Genomic DNA, 22,499 nt, shown 5'->3' on the forward strand with positions numbered 1-22,499 from the left:
CTGTGGGCTACATACAGTGTATCAAAACAAAACCAGTTGTTTCATGAACAGCAACCTATATATTCCAGCAAACTCTGTAAGAGATGACAGACTAAAGTTGGGCATTTTAAAAGTGCACTTCTGAAAAGTGAAATTCACAGACCTCAGCAGGAGCTGCAAGGTTTCTGTTCATCAGGAAAATTGATCTAAAAATTTAGGAATATTTCAGATGGTTTGTGGGCCTATAAATATGATCACACTGTTAGACAAAGGAAAAATTTTTACTCACAAAAATGATATATCATGGTGCCCAGGAAAGCAGAGTAGAGGAGGCTCCTGCTGCCTCGTGGCTTCTTTATGATATTCCTTTCACTTTGCTCCAACTGCTGCTCAGAGGAAAAGCAGTAGCTTTGGTAACTGTTATCCTGTGGATGGCTGACACCACTTTGGGACTGGCAGTACATTGATTTTCTATTAAAACCTTTATAGGTCACACATACAAAACAGATACATCAATTGATTGTTCATCTAAAGCAGAACTCATTTCACACAATGCCACTGCTGCCAACATGATCTGGAGAGCAGCTGAGAAAACCTCAGTAATGGACATGTGCTACTGCACAGCACCTTACAACTCAGCCAAACTCACACTCAGCAGGTATTATTTATGGAATAAATGATAGAATGAGTTTAATAATATATTGAATATTATATAGCTCATAAAGATTTGCTTCTTAGACTACAACTCTTTTCCTTTTGTTTCTGGACAGACTACCATCAGTTTATTCACTTCCAATAATTTGAATATGTACTAATTCTAATTAATTTTATAATTTCCAGTCCAGATTTTGGGCACTTTTTGGCAAAGGACTCTTCAGAAATGCAGCATCTCAGAACATCAGCTGCAGCAGAACATCACTGCACCACTGCACAGTTTAATTCACTGGCCATTTCAGCTCAGAACCAGTTACAACTTAGACAAGCCTGAGAACAGCTAAGCTGTTTCCTTCTCCTTATTAAGAGCACTCACATACATATGTAGCTTGACTTTGGATTTTTTATGCACTCTGGAAATTATTTTCCATTTTCCATTTAACTGACTTTTCTCTAATGTCCGTGTAAGGCCTGGTGTCCTCATCCAATGATATGTCATGCAATGAACAGCTGCTGTTGTCACACCAACTGTTTTGTAGTCCCTTAACACTATGTAAAACCCTCAGAGAGATGATTAAAAGCATGTATATATATAGGTGTGTATATATATATATGTGTATATATGTATATAAACCCTCACAAGAATACCTGTCCCCAGGAAATGGTTCCTCTTTATCTCACTAACTGTATTTTGAAAACAAATCCAAAATGGTTAGAAGTATGTTTCAGAATAGTCTGCCCCTCTGAACACAATAAAAGAAATCCTCTGGTACAAAAAAAAATACTGTATGTTTATTATAATTTAGGAATCTGAGCAAAAGGAAAGTATTTTATAATAGCTTAAAATCCATGGCAATCTCTCCTGTCTTTGTGTCAAAATTTATAGCATATGTGACAGCAGTAGGGTCTGACAGAATTTCTGATTCAATAACAGAGCTGAAGAAATAAACAGCTTGCTTGCAGTGGGGATTCCATTCACAGTTTCCCTACAGGAGAAAGTTAAAAGTGAATGCAGTAAAATCTACAATATTATTATTATACAGTAACAATGGAGTAAGAGTTCTTGTTCCCAGCTGAGCACACAATGATCAACACTTATCATTTACACTCCACTATGGAAAACATAACTAGAAATCCCATCTGCTACACCACACTGAAGTCACAGAGTTAAAAATGGATTTGGTCAAAGAATATTGAGACAGAATACTAAAAATACTTACTCCTTCCCCTCCAAATTTTTTCTTTAGTTAAACTGAGATGAGGTTATTTGTATGAAAAACTCTGCTTTGACCTAGCGTCCCATTTAAATTCTGAATTTGATTCCAATCTAGGGAGCACCTGGATGCAGATCAACTCTCCCATTTAAGGTACATCCCCTGTTCCCCACAAAAACATGAACAGATATTTTTAGTAGTTCTGATGACACAGGATTCAAACAGTGTTAGATGGGGTACTACACAACCCAAGCATGGACAGCAGAGACCCACTGCAATCCTACAGACTTTGACATAATAAATTAAAATGAAGATATACCTTTTCATTTGACATTTGTATCAGTCCTGTGCTAACAGAGATATCAGCAGCAAGATGATATTCCATCCACAGAACTGCTCCATGGCTCTTTCCTTTCCTGGGGAGAGATGCAGGATAAAACCTGTTACTTCACACAATCCTGGCACCTTAAACACTGCACTAGTTAAGTGAGAGCTGCAAAAGCATCAACAGTTTCTTTCCTTGAAAGAAAGCTGAACAGCTGACCGAGATGGTCACTGGGGACAGAAACTTTAAAATATTTGCAGATATGAAATCTAAAAAAGGCAAGAGAACAAATCATAACTACATCTGCTCAGCAGCACAGCCACTTATCCAGCACTGAATAACATGGCATGAATTACACACATACACTGAGAACTTCCTTTAGAGACCCCAGTTTCTACTGACTCTGACTCCAGAGGAAATATTTACCACACACACCATGCCACTTCAAGTGCCTGCTCCACAAGAAGCAGAGGTCATGCCACTGTGCTGCTGTAAACACAAGTGCTGCAAAGGCACGGAGACCCCACACAGATGGCTCTGGAGTCTATGAAAACCTGAATTTTATTTTGTTTAATGAGAGACACAGCAATGTTTGAGCTATGTAAGCCCTGGATAGTTAAAAAATAAAACTTTCTCCTTTTTAAATTCTTAACAATATTTCAAGTTTGAACAGAATCCACAGTTACAGTGGAAAGTATCTCAGAAGATGTGGTAAAATATAAAGCCTGCCAGGATTATAGTTAGAAGGAAGAATAACATATACATTAAAAGCTACTAACACAATAATTTTAAAGCTATTAAACATAATTTATTAATTATTAAACACAATAATTTGACAAGCTAAGTAGAAGCTTTTCCTGCAAGAACTCAGCAGTAGGCAACAAACAGAAACATTAAAAACATCTAGGTAATGTTTTATTTTCTCTAAACTATAAATTAATCTATTTATATTTTAAATCATGGTGAGAGCTAGTAAAATGTTATTTTTTCAAACAGAGGCATATTATCTAATCTAATAATATCTAACATTATTGTGCTATTGTTATAGCCTACTGTGAATACCCACAGGAAGCTTGAGTCAGAGCAACTTCCACAATCTCAGGTCACATTACTAAAAACTCCCAAGTATATTTGCACCAGAAAGGAGCTCTGAACTCAACTCCTCTAAAGAGCTTGAACAGGAGGTAAAGAAATGGATGATGACAAGAATATTTATTGCAGTGAGAAAACTGACCGTAAGAGCTTTACAGAGCCCTCTGTGCTGAGACTGTGCTGTGGTACAGCCTCTGTGAAGTCAAATGTCAGAACTTCCTGTGGGGCTGAGAGCGACCTGCAGGGATATTCCCACAGGGGGTGAGGCTCTGCTTCCTTGGATTCCCTAAAATTCAGAGAATCCTGAAGAAAGGAAGGAATAAAATTAGCTGAAAGCAACAGAAATGCAAACCCAGAGTACTCATGCAATAAAGCTGCAGAGGGCAGGACTGCACTTCTTAGGAACAAGGGAGAAAATGTCCTGCACACATGAAACACGTGCTGTGACTGGAGCCCTCAGCCCTGAAACAGAAATGGGCACTTTCAAAATACATTGCATTGAAATTTTCTTCTCCCTGCAGATGAATTCCACTCTAAAACTGCCTCTACTCCTCCACAATTAATCTAGAGCAGAGCTCCAGAAACTGATACAGATGAATCTCAAACAATGGTGTTCTGCCTAATACATAAGTTTTCAACAGTCACTAAATGCTTTATTAAGTCAAACTGAATTTTTGTTTTGCTAAGACTTGTGCTGAAACTGCTTTTCTTACTTTAATCATTTCATCCATAGTCTGAACATCAAAACCTTCACAGATGCCGCATGGACTCCGGATTCTCCATAAGTCCTATAAAAAACAACAGGATTTTGTTTGGCTTTACTAAAGGAAACAGGAAATCCTGAAACAATTTTAGCTGCAGTTTAGACATTTGAAAGCAAGCTAGATACTATGTATATATTGCTAAACCATTATACCTACTGCAAACATCAGAAGACAATTCTAGGAAAAGGTTTTTCTAAGTCAGTTAATTCTTTAATCACTGTTTTCAACTCCTCTAAAAAACATTTCTTACAATTTCTGTGTGTAGTTTACTTTACAGCAGGTATGGATTTGCCAAGATCCAAGCCTTACAGCCCCTCCATTTTCACTATCCAGCACAGGAGAGTGCTCCCAGTAGCATCAAACATCTCACAGCCTGTCAGGGAACCACACTTCCTTTAGCCCCACAAACTGGAGTGAGATCATTTCAGCCACTTCATACCATGCCTCTCACTGACTTTAGAACCCACTGGGCACACCGACTCAGTTCAACATTTACCTTTCCTGGGACCTCATCAATGGTCTCATACTAGAACACAAACATTCATTAGCTGTGGATATATACATTTTATTACCTGTTCACTGTCACACTTCATCTCAAATGTTCCTGCTTTACAAGCTGGCAGCAGGACACTGGGCATTTAAACAAATCCTGTTAAAGTTTCTGCCTGACTACATGAAACTAGAGTGACTATCAAGAGTCTGAGTGGTACACCCAGCAGAACTATCAGAACAGACAGGCAGCACCCTGCTCCCTAAATGCAATTGTGGATTAAACAATAACTGAAGTAATTCCATCAATTTTTTTCTCCTGGATCCAGGTTTTTCTAATTGCTCATCCATGATGACATATCCATTCTGAGAGGAAAGAACAGCCTACAGAACCAGTTCTGCAGGAGACCTTGCAATGCTGTGTCTGTTCCCTCTGTCTAAACAAGAACTGGTAAATCCAGAGGTTATTTTTATAACCCCACAGATGCCAGTCTTTGAGTCTAGATTCACCACTGAGAGAAGATAATGCAAAATTAAAGCAATAGCTTTGGCACAGCCTACTGGAACAAAATACAAGTTAAATGTTCCACCAAAAATTGTATGTATAATCATCTCTGAACAAACTCTGCATATGAAAGTGTAAAACTGAGGCTTAGGTGACATGAATGTTACTCTACATTCTGCTGATTGCTGAATAATCTTCAGTCATCACTCTGCATGCTTTGGTTTCCTCATTCAGAACATGAAGAGAATAATGCTTACTTCCTTAGAAAATGCCTTGAGTTCTAGGGAAGTAAATCCTCTAGATAAGAGAGCATGGAATTAAAATTTACTGCTCATTTTAATCTGATTACTGCTGATTTCTCTAAATATCTGCTCCCTCTCATAGGATTCAGATTTACATTATTTACTCAGTATACACTTAAACTCTGTACATTTTTGTAGAAAACTGAAAAAATGTGCATCACAGTTGATGAGCCCCAGAGATGGCTGGGGCCATTTTCACACACACAGATCAAGGGTAGAAGTAAGAGAACAAGGTTAAAGAGCATTTCAATAAAGAAACTGTTAAGGGAGAAAAGGCTCAAACACAAAAACTACACAGCTGGTGAGCCAGAGGGGAGAAAAAACTACCTAAAAGACCTGGCATTTTTAACAAATAAACTGAAGGCTGTGTTTATGTGAAAATTAGTTAGATTATAGGCATTTTAATTTAAAATATGTACATTTATTTACACAATGCCAGACTACAGAGTTCCTTCATTTAAGCTACTGGACTTTGCATATTAGTGATGGAAGCACTTAATTTCCTTTTTCATGGCAGGTAAACACTTCACAATCTTCTGTTACAAAGTCCCCAATAAATGAAAAAAATACGTTTATAACTTTGTATGACATCTCAAAGATGACTTTTCAAAATATTTTTAAGGTGTGCTCATTTTCAGAACTGTGCACAGTCTCAGGCAGTTAAAAAAAATCCACCTGCATGCCTACAGTCTCATAAAGCCTCATTTCAAAACCTGATATGTTGCAGACTATCTACTTAATATATATATATCTATATATTATATAGAAGATAAAGTATCTAATTGTATAACTAACTACAACTGTAACATGCTTCACTGATCTCTAATCTAAATAAGTATCTTAAAACATGCAGCCTTTCATTTTAAATGCCAAAATTACTTGAGTTGATTTGCTGACAAGAGATGGCTGAAACAGCAAAATTCACCTTGAAGATATCAAATACCCTTTTCTCAGGTAGTAAGTCCAGAATATATTGGACAGTATTAAGATGCAATAAAGTTGTAGAGTACTCAGCTCTAAGTGGATTTGTGTAAATATCTGAACAATCTCACCTGGAACTCCACAATCATCATATGCAAAGCAGCAGACTGAGGTAGGACAGTGACATTGCTGGCAAGGTGAGTGCTCACAGCTGTCCTGGCATACCAGAAATACAGGTTGTGCCACGGCAACAAACTCGTCGTGAAAAACGGCTCTCCCACAAGGACAGAAATCTTGGCAAAGAAGGGAACAGATAAAAAGCATTATAATAAAGAACAACTCACAACACAGGCTGTTTAGGTTCTCCAATAGCTGCCAGTGCAATATATTAAGTGAAATCATCCAGATAAAAACTTCTACTGCTCCCTAGGGATTTAATTACTGTACACTGCATGTACAGCATACTGGACATTGTTCTGTGGGTTTAGTTACCACATTTTATATTGAATTTTCCCACAACAGTTTGAGAGAAAATTTTGCAGCTTGGGTTTGGAAGGCTTTGTAATGAGTCATAGAATTCTGAAGTTCTGAAGTATGTTATTACTTCCAAATAGATTGCAATCTTCTCGAGTGGACTGTGAAAGAGCTACCAGCTAAACTGCCTCAACTACTGAGGCAATCATGCTGCAGGAAAGCCAGACCCTCCAAAGACAAAGCAACCCTCCCACAGTCTTTAGTCTCCTTTAGTTTTAGTGGCACATGGTGGGAACCTTCTACTCATTACATTTTATATGAACTGGGATATAACAGAATTCATTGTGGTTACAATTCATTTTTACCTTCTGCTCCCTACCAACCCCTGAAATTCAGCACAATATACAACTGTAACATACCTTTTTATCTTCCAAATGAGAAGGCTTCAGCAACTCAGGACGTGCTTCTACTATTTTAATTTGATCTTCAAGATGATTTGCTTTCAAAAACTAAAATCAAAAAGTAACATGCTGTCTTTTTCAAAAGCCACAGTTGAGAGCAAAATAATAATTTTTACTGAAAATAAATTAGAAAAAAAACCCAGCAGCCAAAAGAAATTTTAATAGAACTGCCTCCCATAACTCATGAGAATGATACAGGTCTATTCTTGAAGGCTGCATGCACCTAGAGCCAATGTGTCATACCTAGGGAACTAGAGCATGTGCCCTCAGTACTCTTAAAAAGGCAGATAACACAAAAGACAAAAGCTGCCTCACCTTCACTCATTTGTACTTTGAAGCCTATGAGAAGAATAATCAAGAAAGGAAAGAATCACTCCACTTACAAATACACTGCATATTTGGCTTTTCTTTGAGACAGGTTCAAGTCCTCAGTTGCCCACCATCTGGTTTTGCACTTCTGAGCCACAGGCTGAGGCAGATCTCTTCCAAATACACAGTGCCAATCAAAGGAGCCACAGCCCAATGATGACTCCAGGAAGCTGCTTCCAGTCACTTCTAAGTGACACTCTCATCTGTCTCTCCTGAACAGCCCCCACTGCACTGGCAGAGCCTTCCTCAAGGCAGAGCAAACAGCAGAGCAGGCATTCCCAACCTGTCTCAGCTCCAACACAGAACTGCTGGATGCTGCCTGCCAAGTAAGACTGGTGCAAGCTTTGGGATGCTCTCACTAATCCTCAGAAACAGCCTGGCTTTTATCACCAAGGCAATGGCAGCAGCAGAGCAGCAGCTCAAGCAGAAAGCCAAGAGACATCTGCAAGGAGAGATCCAGCTTTAACAGAAGATGGAATACTCACTTTTTCCATGACAGAACAGGACACACCAGAGTTTTCCAATGTAAACACCTAATGAAAATACACAGTTAGTCAAATTAGCTTTATAGTTTTTAATTAAAAGAATATGTAACTGAAGAACAAAGGAATATTTTGATGCCTTAGTGAACAGAGGTCATAAGAACCATGCATCTATTCCAGAGCCCACTATAATGAACTTTTTTAACCAAACTCTCCCCAAAACTACAGGCTAAATAACTCTGTTTCCACAGCTATACAAGAAAAGCAAAAAAACTCAACAGAATGCAAATATTTATTTTCCATTTTTAAGTTGCACACAGATATTAACATTTGTTCTAAGCACATATTTACTCAAGAACAATGCAAGCACATTACCAGTGTGCCAAACTGTAAATACTGCTTAACATGACCTGACTATCAGCTGGAAAGTGCTCAGAAGTCTTTTGCAGTAAGAAAAACATTTAGTTTTATCCAAAATGATGAATTGTTAAGAAATATGTTGCATTCCTCAGGATTATATCACATTACACATTCCTAGATATTCAGTTCAACTCTAACAGATTTTAGTTTAAAGAGTTCCCCTGTCAAGTAGGGCATTTATGTAGGTGAGACAGCCAGGCAGCTCTCAGTTACACACAAACCCAGCACTCTTACTGCTTCCTATTTGGCTCTTACAGATCTTCCACTCAAGACTAGGTGATAAATGTAATTATGGGATTGCAAACATAAAAGAAAAATACACATTCAGGTCCATATAAAGAGTGTTTTCAAATGAACAAGATACAAGATGGCAAACAGGAAGCAGTGGGGAATGAGGAACAGCACTTTTCCTCAAACCCACACACTGGCAAATGTCAAATCTGGTAATTATTACCTTCCTAGACTTCAGCTTGACCAGAGATAAATTCAACCTCCCCTTCAACACAATGTGAACCTATTCCTCAGTTGCCCCTGAAGAGGCACTGCAAATAGTTAAATAATGAGCTAGAAATGAACTACATGAGAGAAAAACACCAAGCTAAAAAGCAAAGATCTGAAAAACAGGACAAAGTACTGTACCTGCTTTGCTCCAAGATACTGGGCCAGCATAGGCAGCAGACTGCCATCACTGATACAAAGGCAAACACTGTCTGTTTTCAGAACCTACAGAAAACAAATAGTCATTGTTATTCCAGAGGGAAAAGTTTCCCTTGGCTTAGGTCTGAAAGAGTTTGCTCAAAAATGTATTGGATGTCTTTATCCAACTACCAATACTATGTCTAACAAGCACACAGAGCTGCTACAAATTCTATGCAAAAGTGGCTGTTTACCATTCAAAAATTTGATACTAAAGTTGTCAAGACAAAAGTATAACATCCAACTGCTGATGGAAGAAATACACTTTGTGAGTAAAGTCCTTTGCAGAGGACAAATTCCATAAATAATTACTGTAACTAAACCAGTATGTGCATCCATCAGAGAAGCCAATAAAACCTGCATGCAACAAGCACTCACCTTCCTCAAGGCCCTGACGTACTGCTGTGTTCTGTTCTGATCGTTCAGCTCCCCCAGGCGGGGCCTGTTCCAAAGCAGGTGAGCACGACACCTACACACAGGACTCTCCACACAAACACCTGCTTTATGCTCCTCTTCAGCTGCTTTATGCTCCTCTTCACCTGCTTTATGTTCCTCTTCACCTGCTTTGTTCTCCCCCTCTCTGTAAAAAATTTCAATGTAGTATCAACTGCAGCACCAGTAACACATTTCTGCAAACAGGCACATTTATGCATTTTGGCTGATATGCACAGTAATGAATATGAATTCTGCTGTCTCTGGTTCTCCAGAGACATTTCTGGAACTCTGTGTTTCCAAATGAAGAGTGGTGAAAAAGAACTTTCACCTTTAAAAGGCAAAACCAAGAACCATCCTCCACTTTCCCAGTAACTGTGATGGTTAGGTACTTCAGGCTTTGCCCTTTCAGCAAACAGTTACTTGTTTGGATTTGGATTCCTAAGTAAAAAAGGCACAGCAAATTCAGACATTTTAAAGCTAGCACTAGTTTTAAAAATATTTGCTGTTATTGTCATTACAACCAACATAATTAAGCTCTTTTTAATCTGAGCAAAAGGCAGTAATCTCAAAAACAGTCCTGACTAGGAAAATAGAAAATGGAAACAGAAAGGCAATTATTTCAGTTCTTTACCTGTATGCCACTTCAGCTGTGCTCTATTTTAGGATTTCCAGGAATCAACCATGAGTGTTTTATGCCTCTTTGTCAGAGACTGCAAGTAGATGTGAGGCAGAAGCTTGCAGTCCAACTGAGTTTTTGTGCTTAATGTATATTTTCCACCTGTGCATTGCCCATGACGCAGCCTTTAATATTTTTCTACTCTTTAGGTTCTTATCTTGCTCTTCTACAGAAGGACATGCTCTAAGAGCAGCACATAGCCCAGCTAGGAGGAAGACAGCAGCCTTTTCACACACAGATTGTTACCTGGCTTTCTGCAGGTTGTACCACACAGAGTACTCGTCACGACAGGCAGTCAGGTACAGCTTCTCACCCTGCACAACTGGCTCCTCACGTGGCAGAAAATAAACACACTGCATCCAGTGATCTCTCCACTGAAAAGGGTTGATACACAAAACCTTAGGAACTCACTCATGAATAGCAAATAGAAAGTAAACAAATAGCAGGACATCAGTTAGGAAGAATGGGCACAACTTTGAAAATGCATGATTGATTTAAAGAATCTTGCTCAAGTTAGCAAGGCTGAATAAAGACCAATATCACAAATCAAATAATACTGATTTCTTGAAACAGAATAAGCCAAAGATCTTGGCTTGCTCACTGGTCAAGCCTCTATTTCAACTAAATGAAAAACAACCCAAAATTGCTTTGCATTTGTTAATGTTTCACTTTGCACAGTACAATTGTGTTAGAAACCTGTCCTGAACTGCTGACAGCCTGATGCACCTAGAATGGTGTCACTTAGTGTCACTCTGATCACAGCACACCTACTTTGTGTTTCAAAAAGCTGGTTTTTGCACTGCAAATATCCTCTGTTTATCAGTCATTCTAAACTAACTGAACACCTCCAAGTTGAAGCTTCCTTTTGAGGAAGTTAATCCTAAATACATTCACACAAAAATACAAGAATCTGACTTAACAGTGATAGTATTTCTGTAATTATCCATATCAATCCAGCACTTTCCTACATTAGCCTCTTTTTTTTTTATGCGAGTATAAATATACTACCATAAACATAACACTTATTTGGAAATTCAGAATCACTACATGGAAGCAAACCACAGACTAAAAGATGCAGAAATCTGTATTTCTTGAACATAAAATAAATAACAGTATCTGGAAGACAGCTTCAGTCTTTAAGCTTTACGTAGAGGATTACTCTTATTGTTTAACATTAAAAAAAAGCTAAAATGGGCACATACCATAACTAAAATTTCTACAACCCCAGTACTCCAAAGAGTTGCTCAGTCATCTGCCAGTGGTATCTGAAGGCTCAGTATTTTACCTGCAATGCAGAAGTTGGTTTTACCCAGTAGGGAGCCATTGTGCAATTTATCATCCCAAGGGGGTCCATGTCAATATCCCACCAGGAAAGTACAATTTGTGCCTTGCCAGATTTCACAGGCTCCAGCTGCACTCTGTAGTAAGTGGAAGCACTCTGTACTGGCTTACTGAAATCCACACTGCAGGGAAGCATGAAAATTTTAAAAAGAAATAATAGAAAATTGTAAAAAGAATTCTTCAGAAACTCTCCCCAGTTTCTCAAGCTGAATGCACAGCTTAAATGAAAGGCATAACAGGGTACCTGAACACTGTCACCACATCACTGAGGGTACTGAAGTCACTTGAAGGCATCTGGTTCAGTTGGATATCACAAACAGAAGGAACACCTGGACAGTTTTCCATTTCTGAAGGTGGAATAATAATTTTTTCACCATCCTCTGCTTCAACATGAACAGGAAACAGTTTCTTCCAGGACCACATTCTTCTGGATTCCACTAACTGGGCATACACTGTTGCCCTGTGAGGCACTGCCTCACATCCTTCCTGAGTGGTCAAAACAAAGGGTAAATACATTCAACAAGTTTGACTTATTAACATGAGTGAGAATTAAATCAATTGAAATGCAAACCCATTTAAAGAACAGTTGGACTGGGAGCTTTGAAATCTAAAATGCAAGTTATTTCAGAGACTTTTGTAACACCAGAGCAATTTGTCTCTCTGTGAAGTAGAATACACATATCTATCCTGCTCAGTGTGGTTCAGCAAGACCAGATCACTTCATTAACCATGCAACATTATCAGTTTACTAGCCTCATTGCATTTCCATCCTTGTTCTGAAATAAGAGATCTAGCCTGAGCTTCTCAAGGCAGGAAACTACTAAGCTATCAACATTAAGAGAGTTGCTGATTGCAAAGAGAAAATAACAAAAATAATGCTCAAATATTTATGCAAGGACAACTGTGTATTCATGTTTAAAGAATGGAAAACTTACAAATTGTCCCAAAAATCCCAGTATGAACTAAGAGCAAACCATGAACACCAAAAACAATGCTTCTACAGAAAAAAGACTAATTGCAATTTAGAGTTTATATGGAGAGCTGTACAAAGTTCTGGAGTGCTATTGTCTTTACATGGTGTTTCTTAAACTGGTGAATGGAAACACAGAAACCTAAATAAAGTTCTGCCATCCACGTTATAACTAAGGGAAAATATTAGAAAATGTGAAAGTCCTCAAATTGTACCCATAAATTATAAGTCCAAAAAAAAGGCTATCATTTAAACATAGTGTTTAAAATACTTTCACACACAAAAAATCCACATGGAGTAGTAAGAGCACAACAGGAAAAAAAAAAACAACCAGTGTCTGGGAGGTGAAGCTCATCAAATTTAGGAGAATTTTTTAAAACATTTTGGGACAAAGTTGTTATTAAGGAGAACTTCAAATCAGAATTGGATGCCCTTCTGAAAGACATTTGTTAACCAGCAAATTATTGGTTTCAACACAAAGAAACCAGGTGTAATTTCAGAGCCTGTGATTTGCAATATGAAATCAAATAGCTTTATTCTAGGAATGAATCCAGTAAATTATTGACTGAATAAGAAACTAGCAGAGCTAATTGTGTATTCACCAAGGGATACAGAAGTCTAAGTTCTGTATAATCTCTACCCTACTTCAAAGAAGGGCAGAATTTCTCTACTGCTGGATGTGACACACTCCTATTTTCTTACCTGTACAAGGTATTTGTGTGCATGCTCATAGCTTGGTAAAGCTCCTTCTCCAATCAGCTCTGTATCAAATAATTCTGTTACCAGGATGTTTGCCCGACACTGCATATCTCCATCTAAAAGACACAAATAATATTGCAATGTTAAATCTATGTAAGTCTTTCAAGAAGATGCTATCCTGAATAGACAAGTATTAAAAAACTTATTCCTGTTAGAGAGTCTGCTGAAGACAGTAATTTATTTTCCATTTGGAATACAAACTGCTACTGAGATATTACCAAAACACTTTCTTTCAAAGTAGATTTCCAGTGTTACTTTCTAGAATGTAAAGCATCACAGAATCCTTAAGGCTGGAAAAGACCTTTAAGATCCAGTCCAACCACTAACCCAGCACCATCACCATGTTCACCACTAAACCATGTCCTCAAGTGCCATATCCACATGTTTTTAAACACTTCCAAGGATGGTGACTCCACTCTTTCCCTAGGCAGTCTTTTCAGTGCTTTATAACCCTTTCTGTGAAAAAAATTTTCCTAATCTCCAACCTAAACCTTCCCTGGCACAACTTGAGGCCATTTCCTGTCATCCTGTCCCTTGACACCTGGGAGAAGAGGCCAACCCTCACCTGCCTAAACCTCCTTTCCGGCAGTTGTAGAGATAAGGTCTCCCCTGAGCCTCCTCTTCTCCAAGCTGAACCTCCCCCAGCGCCCTGTGTTCTCAAAGCACTTGTTTTAATTTAAAAAGTATAAGAAATAAGAGTAAGACATGTTCCTTCGTGGTTTTCAGATCCTTGCAAATATTTTTAAACCCAGCCTATTTTTCTCACCTGGGCCAACTGTGACTTCAGTGGAATGCTTGTTGATTACTTTGATCTTGTCAGAAAAACCATTTTTCTCCACTATCTTCACAGCAGCATTAGCCATGGGCTTGAACACCTGTGGACAGCAAGAGTGTAACAAAATGGTACCTCTCAAGCCAGCTTTCAAAACCAAAAAGCAATATATTTAGTTCTGAAAAAAAATTAACATCTTTGGCATCTTTTCCTATGTTTGAAGTTCACTACCATGAAACAAGGCAACAAACCTACCTCACTAGAAAAGTTCAGAGCTCTACTGTTAGAGAGTTATCAGCTGCCTCCAAAAGCTAGTCCAATTTAACTTTTTAAACATAATACACATTAATATTGTAGCATTTATGTTAAACAAGCTCATTTCTTTGTAAAAACAAAGATATGTATACATACATCAACAGAAGCCTCTAGAGATTTACACGTGCTCAAGACATTGTGCCCATGAAACCAAAACAACCAGCACTGAAACAGCCACTGAAGTATGCCAAAAACCTTAACAGTATAACTGTAAAGAGAATTTCTGTTTCATTCAGAACAAAAATAACAGAGATAGCACACCAGCCTCAAAATAAGAGCATCACAAAGAACGTGTTGAATACGTGCAACCCCTAACAAATGCTCACCTCAATGGCATAGCAGAAATCTGCCCCAGCTGAAGCTGCCATCATGGACAGGAGTCCTGTGCCAGTCCCTATGTCCAGCACAATTGCTTTCTCACCTCTCTCTTTTACTCTGCTCACTGCAGCACGAATACCTTGGTAGTATTTCACATTCTGTGGGAAACAAAACAAAACAAAACAAAAAAAAATCAGCAACCTTTTATACATTTATGGTTTTAATTTTTGTGCAGAAACCTTGCATTCTTTGACTGTGAGTTTATAATCAGAAAAAGGCCTGCAGACACTCTATCCTAAATAGTCACACCAAAGCCATCTTCAGCAATAACAACTGCATCTGTCAGTATCAGTCTGTTACAGTACATCAGCATTTATCACAATGTTCATATTACCATTGATCAATCAACTGTTCATAACATATGTATGACTGCCAAATGTGATACATTTTCCCAAGCAAATAATCAGATCCATGGGAGATATTAGAAGTTTTCTGATTAATTTTCCCCAGCAGGACCACTCAAATAGTCATATTTTCCCTATGGCAGTACAAGAGCTGAAGTATCTTGGTTTAGATTCCTCTCTTCATCTACTGACAAAGGTTCATACATGAGAATCAACCTGTGTAAATCCTGGTTTTTGGTTACAGGCCATTAAATGGAGCTATAAGCACACCAGCATCAAGAACAGGAAAAAAACAAATGCTGTCAGCCACAAGATACAGATTGATATATATGCTTATATTTCCCTTCTAACAGCTACTGCAAGACACTCCTTTCCAAATAATTTATTAAGCCTTTCCATGGAATACACAATCCTTGAACATTACACATTTGGAAGGTCTGCTGGATCCCCTTCTGAACAATTCTAGTCAATGACTTTGATATGTATAATTCCAGTAGCTGTTTTACTCACTCAGCCACAACCTGCTGCCTCTACACAGCTTATTAAATGCCTGATCCTACTGACATGTTTTCATTTAATACGAATTCAAGACTTATCATGGAGCACACAAAAATCCTTCAAAACATTGTTGATGGAAGGCTGACTTACTGGCTAGAGGGAAGTGAACATTTGAACTATTCACTCCAGACTTCATCATGCCAGTACATATGGTAGAAACACCACAGAAGAACAGACTTTACTTACACTCCTACAAAAACTAAGGAGCCCAGCTTCGTTTCACTTTTACAGCCTTTGAAATTTCTTCTAATGAGCTCTCTCTCAAAAATGTCAAACACAGAACAGCAAAACTGGTTATTGAATATAAAAATGTTCTGCAGTAAGCAACAGAATACTGAAGTCATATGTAAGAAGGCATCTGTTGATCTAAGAGCAGGTCTGGTACCTTAGAGAGCATAAAAATGTGATCATTTAATCTTTCACAGAAACCTACATAATCACACAGTGACAGCTATTCAAGAGAAATCCAATGGCTCTTTTCTCACTATTCAAAAGAGTTTTCTTCTATACTTACTCTGTCCTTATCATGAAGCATATCTGCATAGCGTGACCTGCAATAAAAGATATTCCAGTTAAAATACTCCATTCTGCAAAGCAACTGGACCCTGTGGCCCACAAATGCACATACAACTGACACACTCCTTGAGGAGCTAAAGCCTTTCTCAGATCTAAGGGATAATGCAACTTCAGTGATCTGGCCCATCAGCACATAAATCTACTCATGAAGCACTGGCACAAATCCTCTCCACAGCAACGGACCCAAGGCACAGACCTATGGACAAAGAGCTGTGAAGAAGCACCTGAGACAGACACAGAGTCCTACAGAGCAATGAAAGACAGACTACTAAAGACTTATTTTTTACCAAGACTTACTCTGGTTCCCATTTTTTCATGGGTTGCATTACTCCAAAATACCCCAAAATATATCTTCCCACTTTCTCTGGTTATTATACTAGACTGTTTAAAAGCTAGACCAGGAACAGACAGCAGTTTTATGTTGCACTAGCATTTAAAATAATTTTAGTCAATGCATTTTGTCCTAACTCAGTCACTGTCAGTATTTGTATCAGCCCCAAAGAAAACATTTTTAAAAATTTAGAAGGAAACTTCTTGGAGAACGGTTTACGAAATTCTACATTGACAGCTCTGCCCTGTACACCACTGGGCACATTTACTGACATTTAGACTATTCTACAGTCTGTTCACCTCATGCCCTTGGAACTTCTACAAAGACAGACCCCCAAACTGCCATTAAAATAAAGTTTGATTCATTCATTTTTCCGAGTCCTTTAACAGAACACCAGGCTATTTTTCCAAGCATACCTTGCAATCTCCTGGTGGTAGTCATAGTCCTCACCCTCTTCTAACCACTCCATCGAACCAGTGGTTGGATTGGCTCTTCCACAGAAGATCTTCATGATCAATCTCAATTTGTAATGTATTATTTATGTACTGTGTGCACCTTTGCTTTCACTTCAGTATAATACACCAAATACCAGCTGTGGGAAAAAAAACCAAAAAACCACAAAACTTTTAGTAAACACAACAGGTATCACTTTAGCTCTTGTACATTCCCCCAGTACACCTGCCTTGGCCAGAAGTACTGGTGACCGCTTTATGCTTTTTTCATGAGGACGTTTTAAGCTAAAGTCTGTCACACCGAAAGGGGACCCTGGAGATGACCTAGGTGTAACCCCTGAGAACACAGCGCAGAAAAGAAACCAGGACAGCAGTGAATGCTCAGGGAAGAACATCCCGTAAGCGAGCGCGTGGGGCCGGGCGCTATCCCGGAGTCCCCGAGGGGGAGCCTGCAAACCCGGCCCGGCAGCGGCAAGGCCCGGGCCTTCCCTCCTCAGGAACGGGCAGCGATGGGCACGGCCAGAACGCTCCCGGTCATCCCCTGCTCGGAACCAGCGCAGCGGGCTCGTTCTTCCTCAGAGCGCTGGGCCGGCACACCGCGTGTGCCTAACACGGACACCGCGTGTACTGACCCCGGACACCGCGTGTGCCTACCCTTGGATACCGCGTGTGCCTACCCCGGACACCGCGTGTACCTAACCCGGACACCGCCTGTGCCTAACCCGGACACCGCCTGTGCCTAACCCGGACACCGCGGGCCCTCCCCCGCTGCCGCTGCCTCCGACCCCGAGCCGGCGGCCCGGCGCGCCCCGCGCGAGGGCGGTGCGGTGCAGCGCAGTGCAGGGCGGTGCGGTGGGAGCGGAACTCTCCGGCCCTGTGCAGTGTAGAGCGGAACTCTCAGGCCCTGTACACTGTGGAGCGGAACTCTCCGGCTCTGTGCACCGTGGAGCGGAACTGTCCGGCCCTGTGCAGTGTAGAGCGGAACTGTCCGGCCCTGCGCGGCGCGGGCGCTCCAGTGCAGCGCGCTCCGCCCCTGGGCGCCATGGCGGGCGCGGCCGTGCTGCGCGTGCGGCGGAAGCGCGGCGGCCCCGAGCCGGCCGAGGCGCTGCTCCTGGCCTGCAAGCGGCGCCGGGCCGAGCCCGTGGAGACAAACCTTTTCAAGCTGGTGACCACCGTGTCCTCCAAGGTACCGGGGCAGGCCGGGCGGCGCGGAGTGGGCCGGGCGGTGCTGCTGGAGGGGTTTGGAAAGCAGCGGCTGTGTCTGGCTGCTCTCGCGGCTCTTTCACGTGGGTGCTGCGGAGAGCAGCGCGGCCCCGGCAGCGCTGTCCTGTCCTGGTAACCCGGGGCAAGCGGCTCCTCCTGCTGTGACAGCCGGGGCAGGGCAGGAGCGCACAGTGAGCCCCGGGACAAGCCGTGCTCGGGACAAGCCGTGCTCAGCACTCGCTTTTCTACACTTGTTCTTCTCGCGGAAACTACACAGCAGGCAATAAGTGAAGCTTGAATTTCTGCTGTGTGAGATGCTGAAGCTCAGGCCCACAAAGATAACAACTACTATCCGTCATCCCTCCTTTTATATTGCTGTCTTGGGAAATGGTTCTCATAGAACACTGTAAAGGATATTATACCCGAAATTTAGATCCATTGCACTTCCAAAGGCATGTGGTTTTGTTTGGAGGGTTATTCTGTTCTACAGAGTTGCTTTAAAACACACTGAAACAGTCTTAGGACTTCTGTATCTTCTGCTTTCCTCATAACAAGAGATTATGATTATGTTGCTTAAAGTAATAATAGAAGTTACTTGAATATTGTTAGGATTATTGGTGCTGCAGTTCTTGATTTCTTCTAGGAAGGAGTATGTTGATATTCTCATTCTATTCCTCCTCCTCTGTTCCTTTTCCCCAGAACGAACCAGTTCAGAAGTATGTTAAAGATGCCATCACACGAGACAAGGCAGCTCAAAGCCTGCGCCCGTCTTTGGGCAGCACTCAGCGGATCCTGCAGGAGCTGCGTTGTGCCAGGCGGGAGCAGAGGAAGCAGAACCGGTACCGAGTGGTGTCCAGCCACCGGCCCGACTGTGCTGACACAGCCGCACCTGCCACACACGGCCAGGCTGTACCCCATGGGAACAGCTCAGGAGCACAGCAGGATGCTTCAGCACAGGAGAGTGGTGCTGTCCATAGGAGCTCAGACTGCTGTGGGAAATTCCAGCTGTTTGATATTGTACAAGAAGAGGAGATGGTGGCAGATACCGGTGTTACCACTGCAAACGCACAGGTCAGCTATGAACTCGGTGTGCTTGAAGTACTTTGGTATCGCTGTTGAGTGGTACATGTGGCCAGACTGCTGTGGGAGTTTGCTTGCACTGTAAGTGTTGTATTTAATAGGAGCTTTAGCTAGATTGCAAGTTGAAATGTTTCACGAAGATCCTAAGTGCACTAATGTTGAAACAGTGTGTGAAGCTGCTGCGTAAGAAAGGGCTTGTACCTCCCTATATTTTCTTTGCCTTGGTCTGATGTAGTTTTCATCTGCAAACTATTGGCTGTAAATAAGACTTGGCATGGCTTTAGTGGAAATATGCATTTTCTACTTTTTCTCAGCAGAAGAATGATCCAGATGCAATTCTCTGCAATGCAGTGGAGATGATCCGTGAGCGTTTAAATGTTTCTGAAGATGGTAAAAAAGAACACGGTGACAAAGAAGATGAGTATGTTTATGACATCTACTATAAGGAAACATCAGCCCCTGATTGGATTGAAAATATCCTTTCTGTACAGCCCTATAGAGAAGAATATGAATGGGTAAGGGTGTGGAGAAAACAATCTTTCTCAGCTTAAAAAGATCACAAATAAAAGATGTTTCAAGTCCTGCTGTTAAAAGCTGCCACGCCAAGGAAGGGCCTTTAAGATAGGTACTACATGTGTGCTCAGTGACTTCTGTGTTAGGCCTTTTGTAACTGCCAGTCCCATGTTCCTGCAGGTTGCTGTTGATCCAAGGACATCATATGACAAAGTAGAAGGGATGGTGCTCATGTAATGAGAAGAATCTGTCTGGTTTCAAACTGCCAATTACATTTTGGCACGTGAATGTAAACTTGAGTAATTTATGTCCTGCTTGTGATTAGGAGGCAGCCATTAAAATGTCATTGTAAATATGACTCAAAAAAGAGGAGCAAGTGGGAAACCACAACTTTTTCAGTATTTGAGGACTTGACTTTAATCTTCATGTGAGATATTTTTTCATAATAAATTGTTCTTCAGTGACTGTGGAGTTAGGAAGTTTAATGTAAGGTTTAGTCTTGTGTTGTACAGTTCCTGCAATCAACAAACTTTTATATTGGGAACCTGAAACTACTTTCTTTCTTCTTTGATCTATTACACTACTGCTGAAGTGAGCAGGACTAAGGTAGACATTAACACTGAAATGCTGGAGTGGAACATGTACATGTGTGACCACTAATTTTTCACCTAAAGCAGACTTGAAGTGCTATGGTGAATGTAGTGACAACTCAAATTCTTCTGCAGTGTGCCCTCTGTCTTGCTTGTATTTCCTGGCTCTTTCTGATCTGTACAGTATTGCACAGGTGGATGAAAACCCACTTAACATTCAGTATAAATACAGACACTCAGCATTATGGTTTGTGTTGACATGCAGGTAAATGATGATCCTGGTCCAGAGGAAGTATATGAAGATGAAGATGATGAAAATGATGAAAATAACTGGCGTAATGATTATCCTGAAGAAGAAGAATTCTTACCTGAGGAAGATGGAGAAAAAGGTACACCTGACATAAATGCTCTTTGCTTTCCTGCTGTGCATGTGTACATCCCCTCTTTTTTAACATAAAAAGCAACTTAACTGAGTGCTGCTCTTAAAAGGTGAAATCTGCATAGAGGAGGATTATCTTTCTTGGAACTAAAAGAGAAATTGGTGTTTTTGAAAAGACAAAATTGAGAAGTCAAATTGAGGCTGCTGCAATTGCAGATGTTTGCTTGCTTAGAGGAGGAATGCATGACTTGGGTCCACATGATTGTGAAATATTGCCTCTGCCTTCTGAAGTCCATACCCCAGAGTGCTTCAAACACAATTCAAATCTCAGCTCATACAGAAGTTGTTCAGACTTCATTAGTTTCTCAAGAAACTTAAACTATTCTGATTAACTTAAATTTTTAAGTAAAAAGAAAGGATCATGTAGAAGTGTTGATGCTTTCTTTACAGACTCTGAAGAGAGCTCCAGTGATGAGGACCAATGTTACAGGAGAAGAACATGGGACAAATATCGACAGGAGGTTTTGAAGGAATTCGGATACGATGACATTGAAGATTTAGGTTCTGACTAACAGCCTGGTTTTGGAGATGAAATGCTGAAGGTGAACACCTGCTGCTGTAGGAGAATATACTATCTGAGCAGCCAACTTCAGCTGGTGGATACTAAACAGATGGGTGTGACTGTGGCCACCTCAGAACACAAATTGTTTTCCAAGCACAAGATGCTCTATGCTTTAAAATAGAATTTTCCACCCACTGTGTGTATTGAGGTTTTGAAGGGACCTTTTATTTATTTTTGTTTTCCCAAAGCTGCATGCCCAAGAGTTTGTACCTGTAGGAAATGTACAGATATGGAGGTACTGTTGGCAGCAGCCCTTCTGGTCATGTCTGATATGCCATGTTTCACAAGAACATCGATGTGTCTGCCCTGCTGGCAAGTGGAAGTCCTGGAAAAAGGCACCTATCCTACTGCTTCCTACTTCATTTGTTCCTAAGTGTCAAGTGACTTTCTTCACAAGTGCTGAGCATATGAAATGCCTTGACCAGTCCATTACTCTCCCCAGTAGTTTTACTGTTGGAGTTGAACAACGTGCATTTAAATTGTAAATAAAATTTCTTTGACCAAGTTTTCTTTACTCATTTAAAGATCACAGAAGTTGGTACAGCTGAACCCAGGTCACCATTTTAACTTGCATTTGTAGATCTTTAAAACAATTCTATTGTACTTGTTTGGACACACAGAGTATTTTAACTCACACTCTCCTACTTCAGTCTGTAAAAATAGCTAATAGGATTAGCTCTTAGCTGGTTAATGTCATTCATGAACTGGAGGTTGCAGCAGTACTTAGGCAAATCAGTTTTGCCTAGTAATGGCAAAGTAGTGGAAGCAAGGTATTTTTGTTTGCTTCAGAGGAAGGTTAACATGGTAATGCAAAAATCCAAATATCCCCATTATTACCCAAGTCACTGATGCAACTGTGGGGCACCCTTTGAAGTGTGTATTGCTTCAGCCATAACCTTGCAATTCCAAGATTTAGTTCAACTTAAATGCACAGAACCAGACGTGGCCAAACTCAAGCCAACTGAGATAGACATTCTAAGGTAAAAATCTCAGGTATATTTTTGAAGTACATCTCACTTTTCCAGACAAACAGGCTGACTTCTTGTTGCCTTTTGCTG

General features: G+C 40.4%; 2 protein-coding genes across 6 annotated transcripts; one reads left to right on the forward strand and one right to left on the reverse strand.

Annotated features, from left to right (window-relative positions):
* Window positions 1-1,403: 1,403 nt before the first annotated feature.
* Window positions 1,404-18,414, reverse strand: PRMT7 (protein arginine methyltransferase 7). Of its 4 annotated transcripts, none has more exons than XM_033070162.2 (18): window positions 18,208-18,414; window positions 17,019-17,194; window positions 16,210-16,246; window positions 14,742-14,891; window positions 14,095-14,203; window positions 13,272-13,384; window positions 11,844-12,085; window positions 11,544-11,721; window positions 10,505-10,632; window positions 9,526-9,727; window positions 9,091-9,174; window positions 8,035-8,082; window positions 7,139-7,228; window positions 6,377-6,538; window positions 3,978-4,052; window positions 3,407-3,567; window positions 2,167-2,263; window positions 1,404-1,619 (listed from the first exon to the last, which is right to left on the reverse strand). In XM_033070162.2, the coding sequence occupies exons 2-18, from the start codon at window positions 17,111-17,113 to the stop codon at window positions 1,464-1,466; spliced, it is 2,127 nt and encodes a 708-aa protein (XP_032926053.1). In that variant the 5' UTR covers window positions 17,114-17,194; window positions 18,208-18,414; the 3' UTR covers window positions 1,404-1,463. The 4 variants fall into 4 exon arrangements, with proteins under 4 accessions (XP_032926053.1, XP_032926056.1, XP_032926054.1 ...); XM_033070165.2 differs by having other exon boundaries at window positions 17,019-17,168; window positions 18,208-18,231; XM_033070163.2 differs by lacking the exon at window positions 18,208-18,414 and adding an exon at window positions 17,732-17,764.
* Window positions 18,096-21,945, forward strand: SLC7A6OS (solute carrier family 7 member 6 opposite strand). 2 transcript variants are annotated; one of them, XM_033070174.2, is made up of 5 exons: window positions 18,096-18,240; window positions 18,957-19,328; window positions 19,655-19,852; window positions 20,706-20,829; window positions 21,270-21,945. In XM_033070174.2, exons 1-5 carry the CDS (start codon window positions 18,097-18,099, stop codon window positions 21,389-21,391), a joined length of 960 nt encoding a protein of 319 aa, XP_032926065.1. In that variant the 5' UTR covers window position 18,096; the 3' UTR covers window positions 21,392-21,945. The 2 variants fall into 2 exon arrangements, with proteins under 2 accessions (XP_032926065.1, XP_032926064.1); XM_033070173.2 differs by having other exon boundaries at window positions 18,097-18,240; window positions 19,652-19,852.
* Window positions 21,946-22,499: the final 554 nt, after the last annotated feature.

This window comes from Catharus ustulatus, chromosome 11 (genome assembly GCF_009819885.2).
Source record: "Catharus ustulatus isolate bCatUst1 chromosome 11, bCatUst1.pri.v2, whole genome shotgun sequence".
NCBI lineage: Eukaryota > Metazoa > Chordata > Aves > Passeriformes > Turdidae > Catharus > Catharus ustulatus.

What these genes read in the sequence shown, in the direction of transcription:
- PRMT7 (XM_033070162.2), bottom strand. Translation starts at nt 17,113, where the DNA reads ATGAAGATCTTCTGTGGAAGAGCCAATCCAACCACTGGTTCGATGGAG. An exon ending in TACCACCAGGAGATTGCAAG is followed by an intron (nt 16,247 to 17,018) that starts GTATGCTTGGAA and finishes CTTTTATTGCAG; the next exon opens with GTCACGCTATGCAGATATGC. An exon ending in CACACAAATACCTTGTACAG is followed by an intron (nt 12,086 to 13,271) that starts GTAAGAAAATAG and finishes TTGACCACTCAG; the next exon opens with GAAGGATGTGAGGCAGTGCC.
- SLC7A6OS (XM_033070173.2), top strand. Translation starts at nt 18,097, where the DNA reads ATGGCGGGCGCGGCCGTGCTGCGCGTGCGGCGGAAGCGCGGCGGCCCC. An exon ending in TGACCACCGTGTCCTCCAAG is followed by an intron (nt 18,241 to 18,956) that starts GTACCGGGGCAG and finishes CCTTTTCCCCAG; the next exon opens with AACGAACCAGTTCAGAAGTA. An exon ending in ATAGAGAAGAATATGAATGG is followed by an intron (nt 19,853 to 20,705) that starts GTAAGGGTGTGG and finishes GTTGACATGCAG; the next exon opens with GTAAATGATGATCCTGGTCC.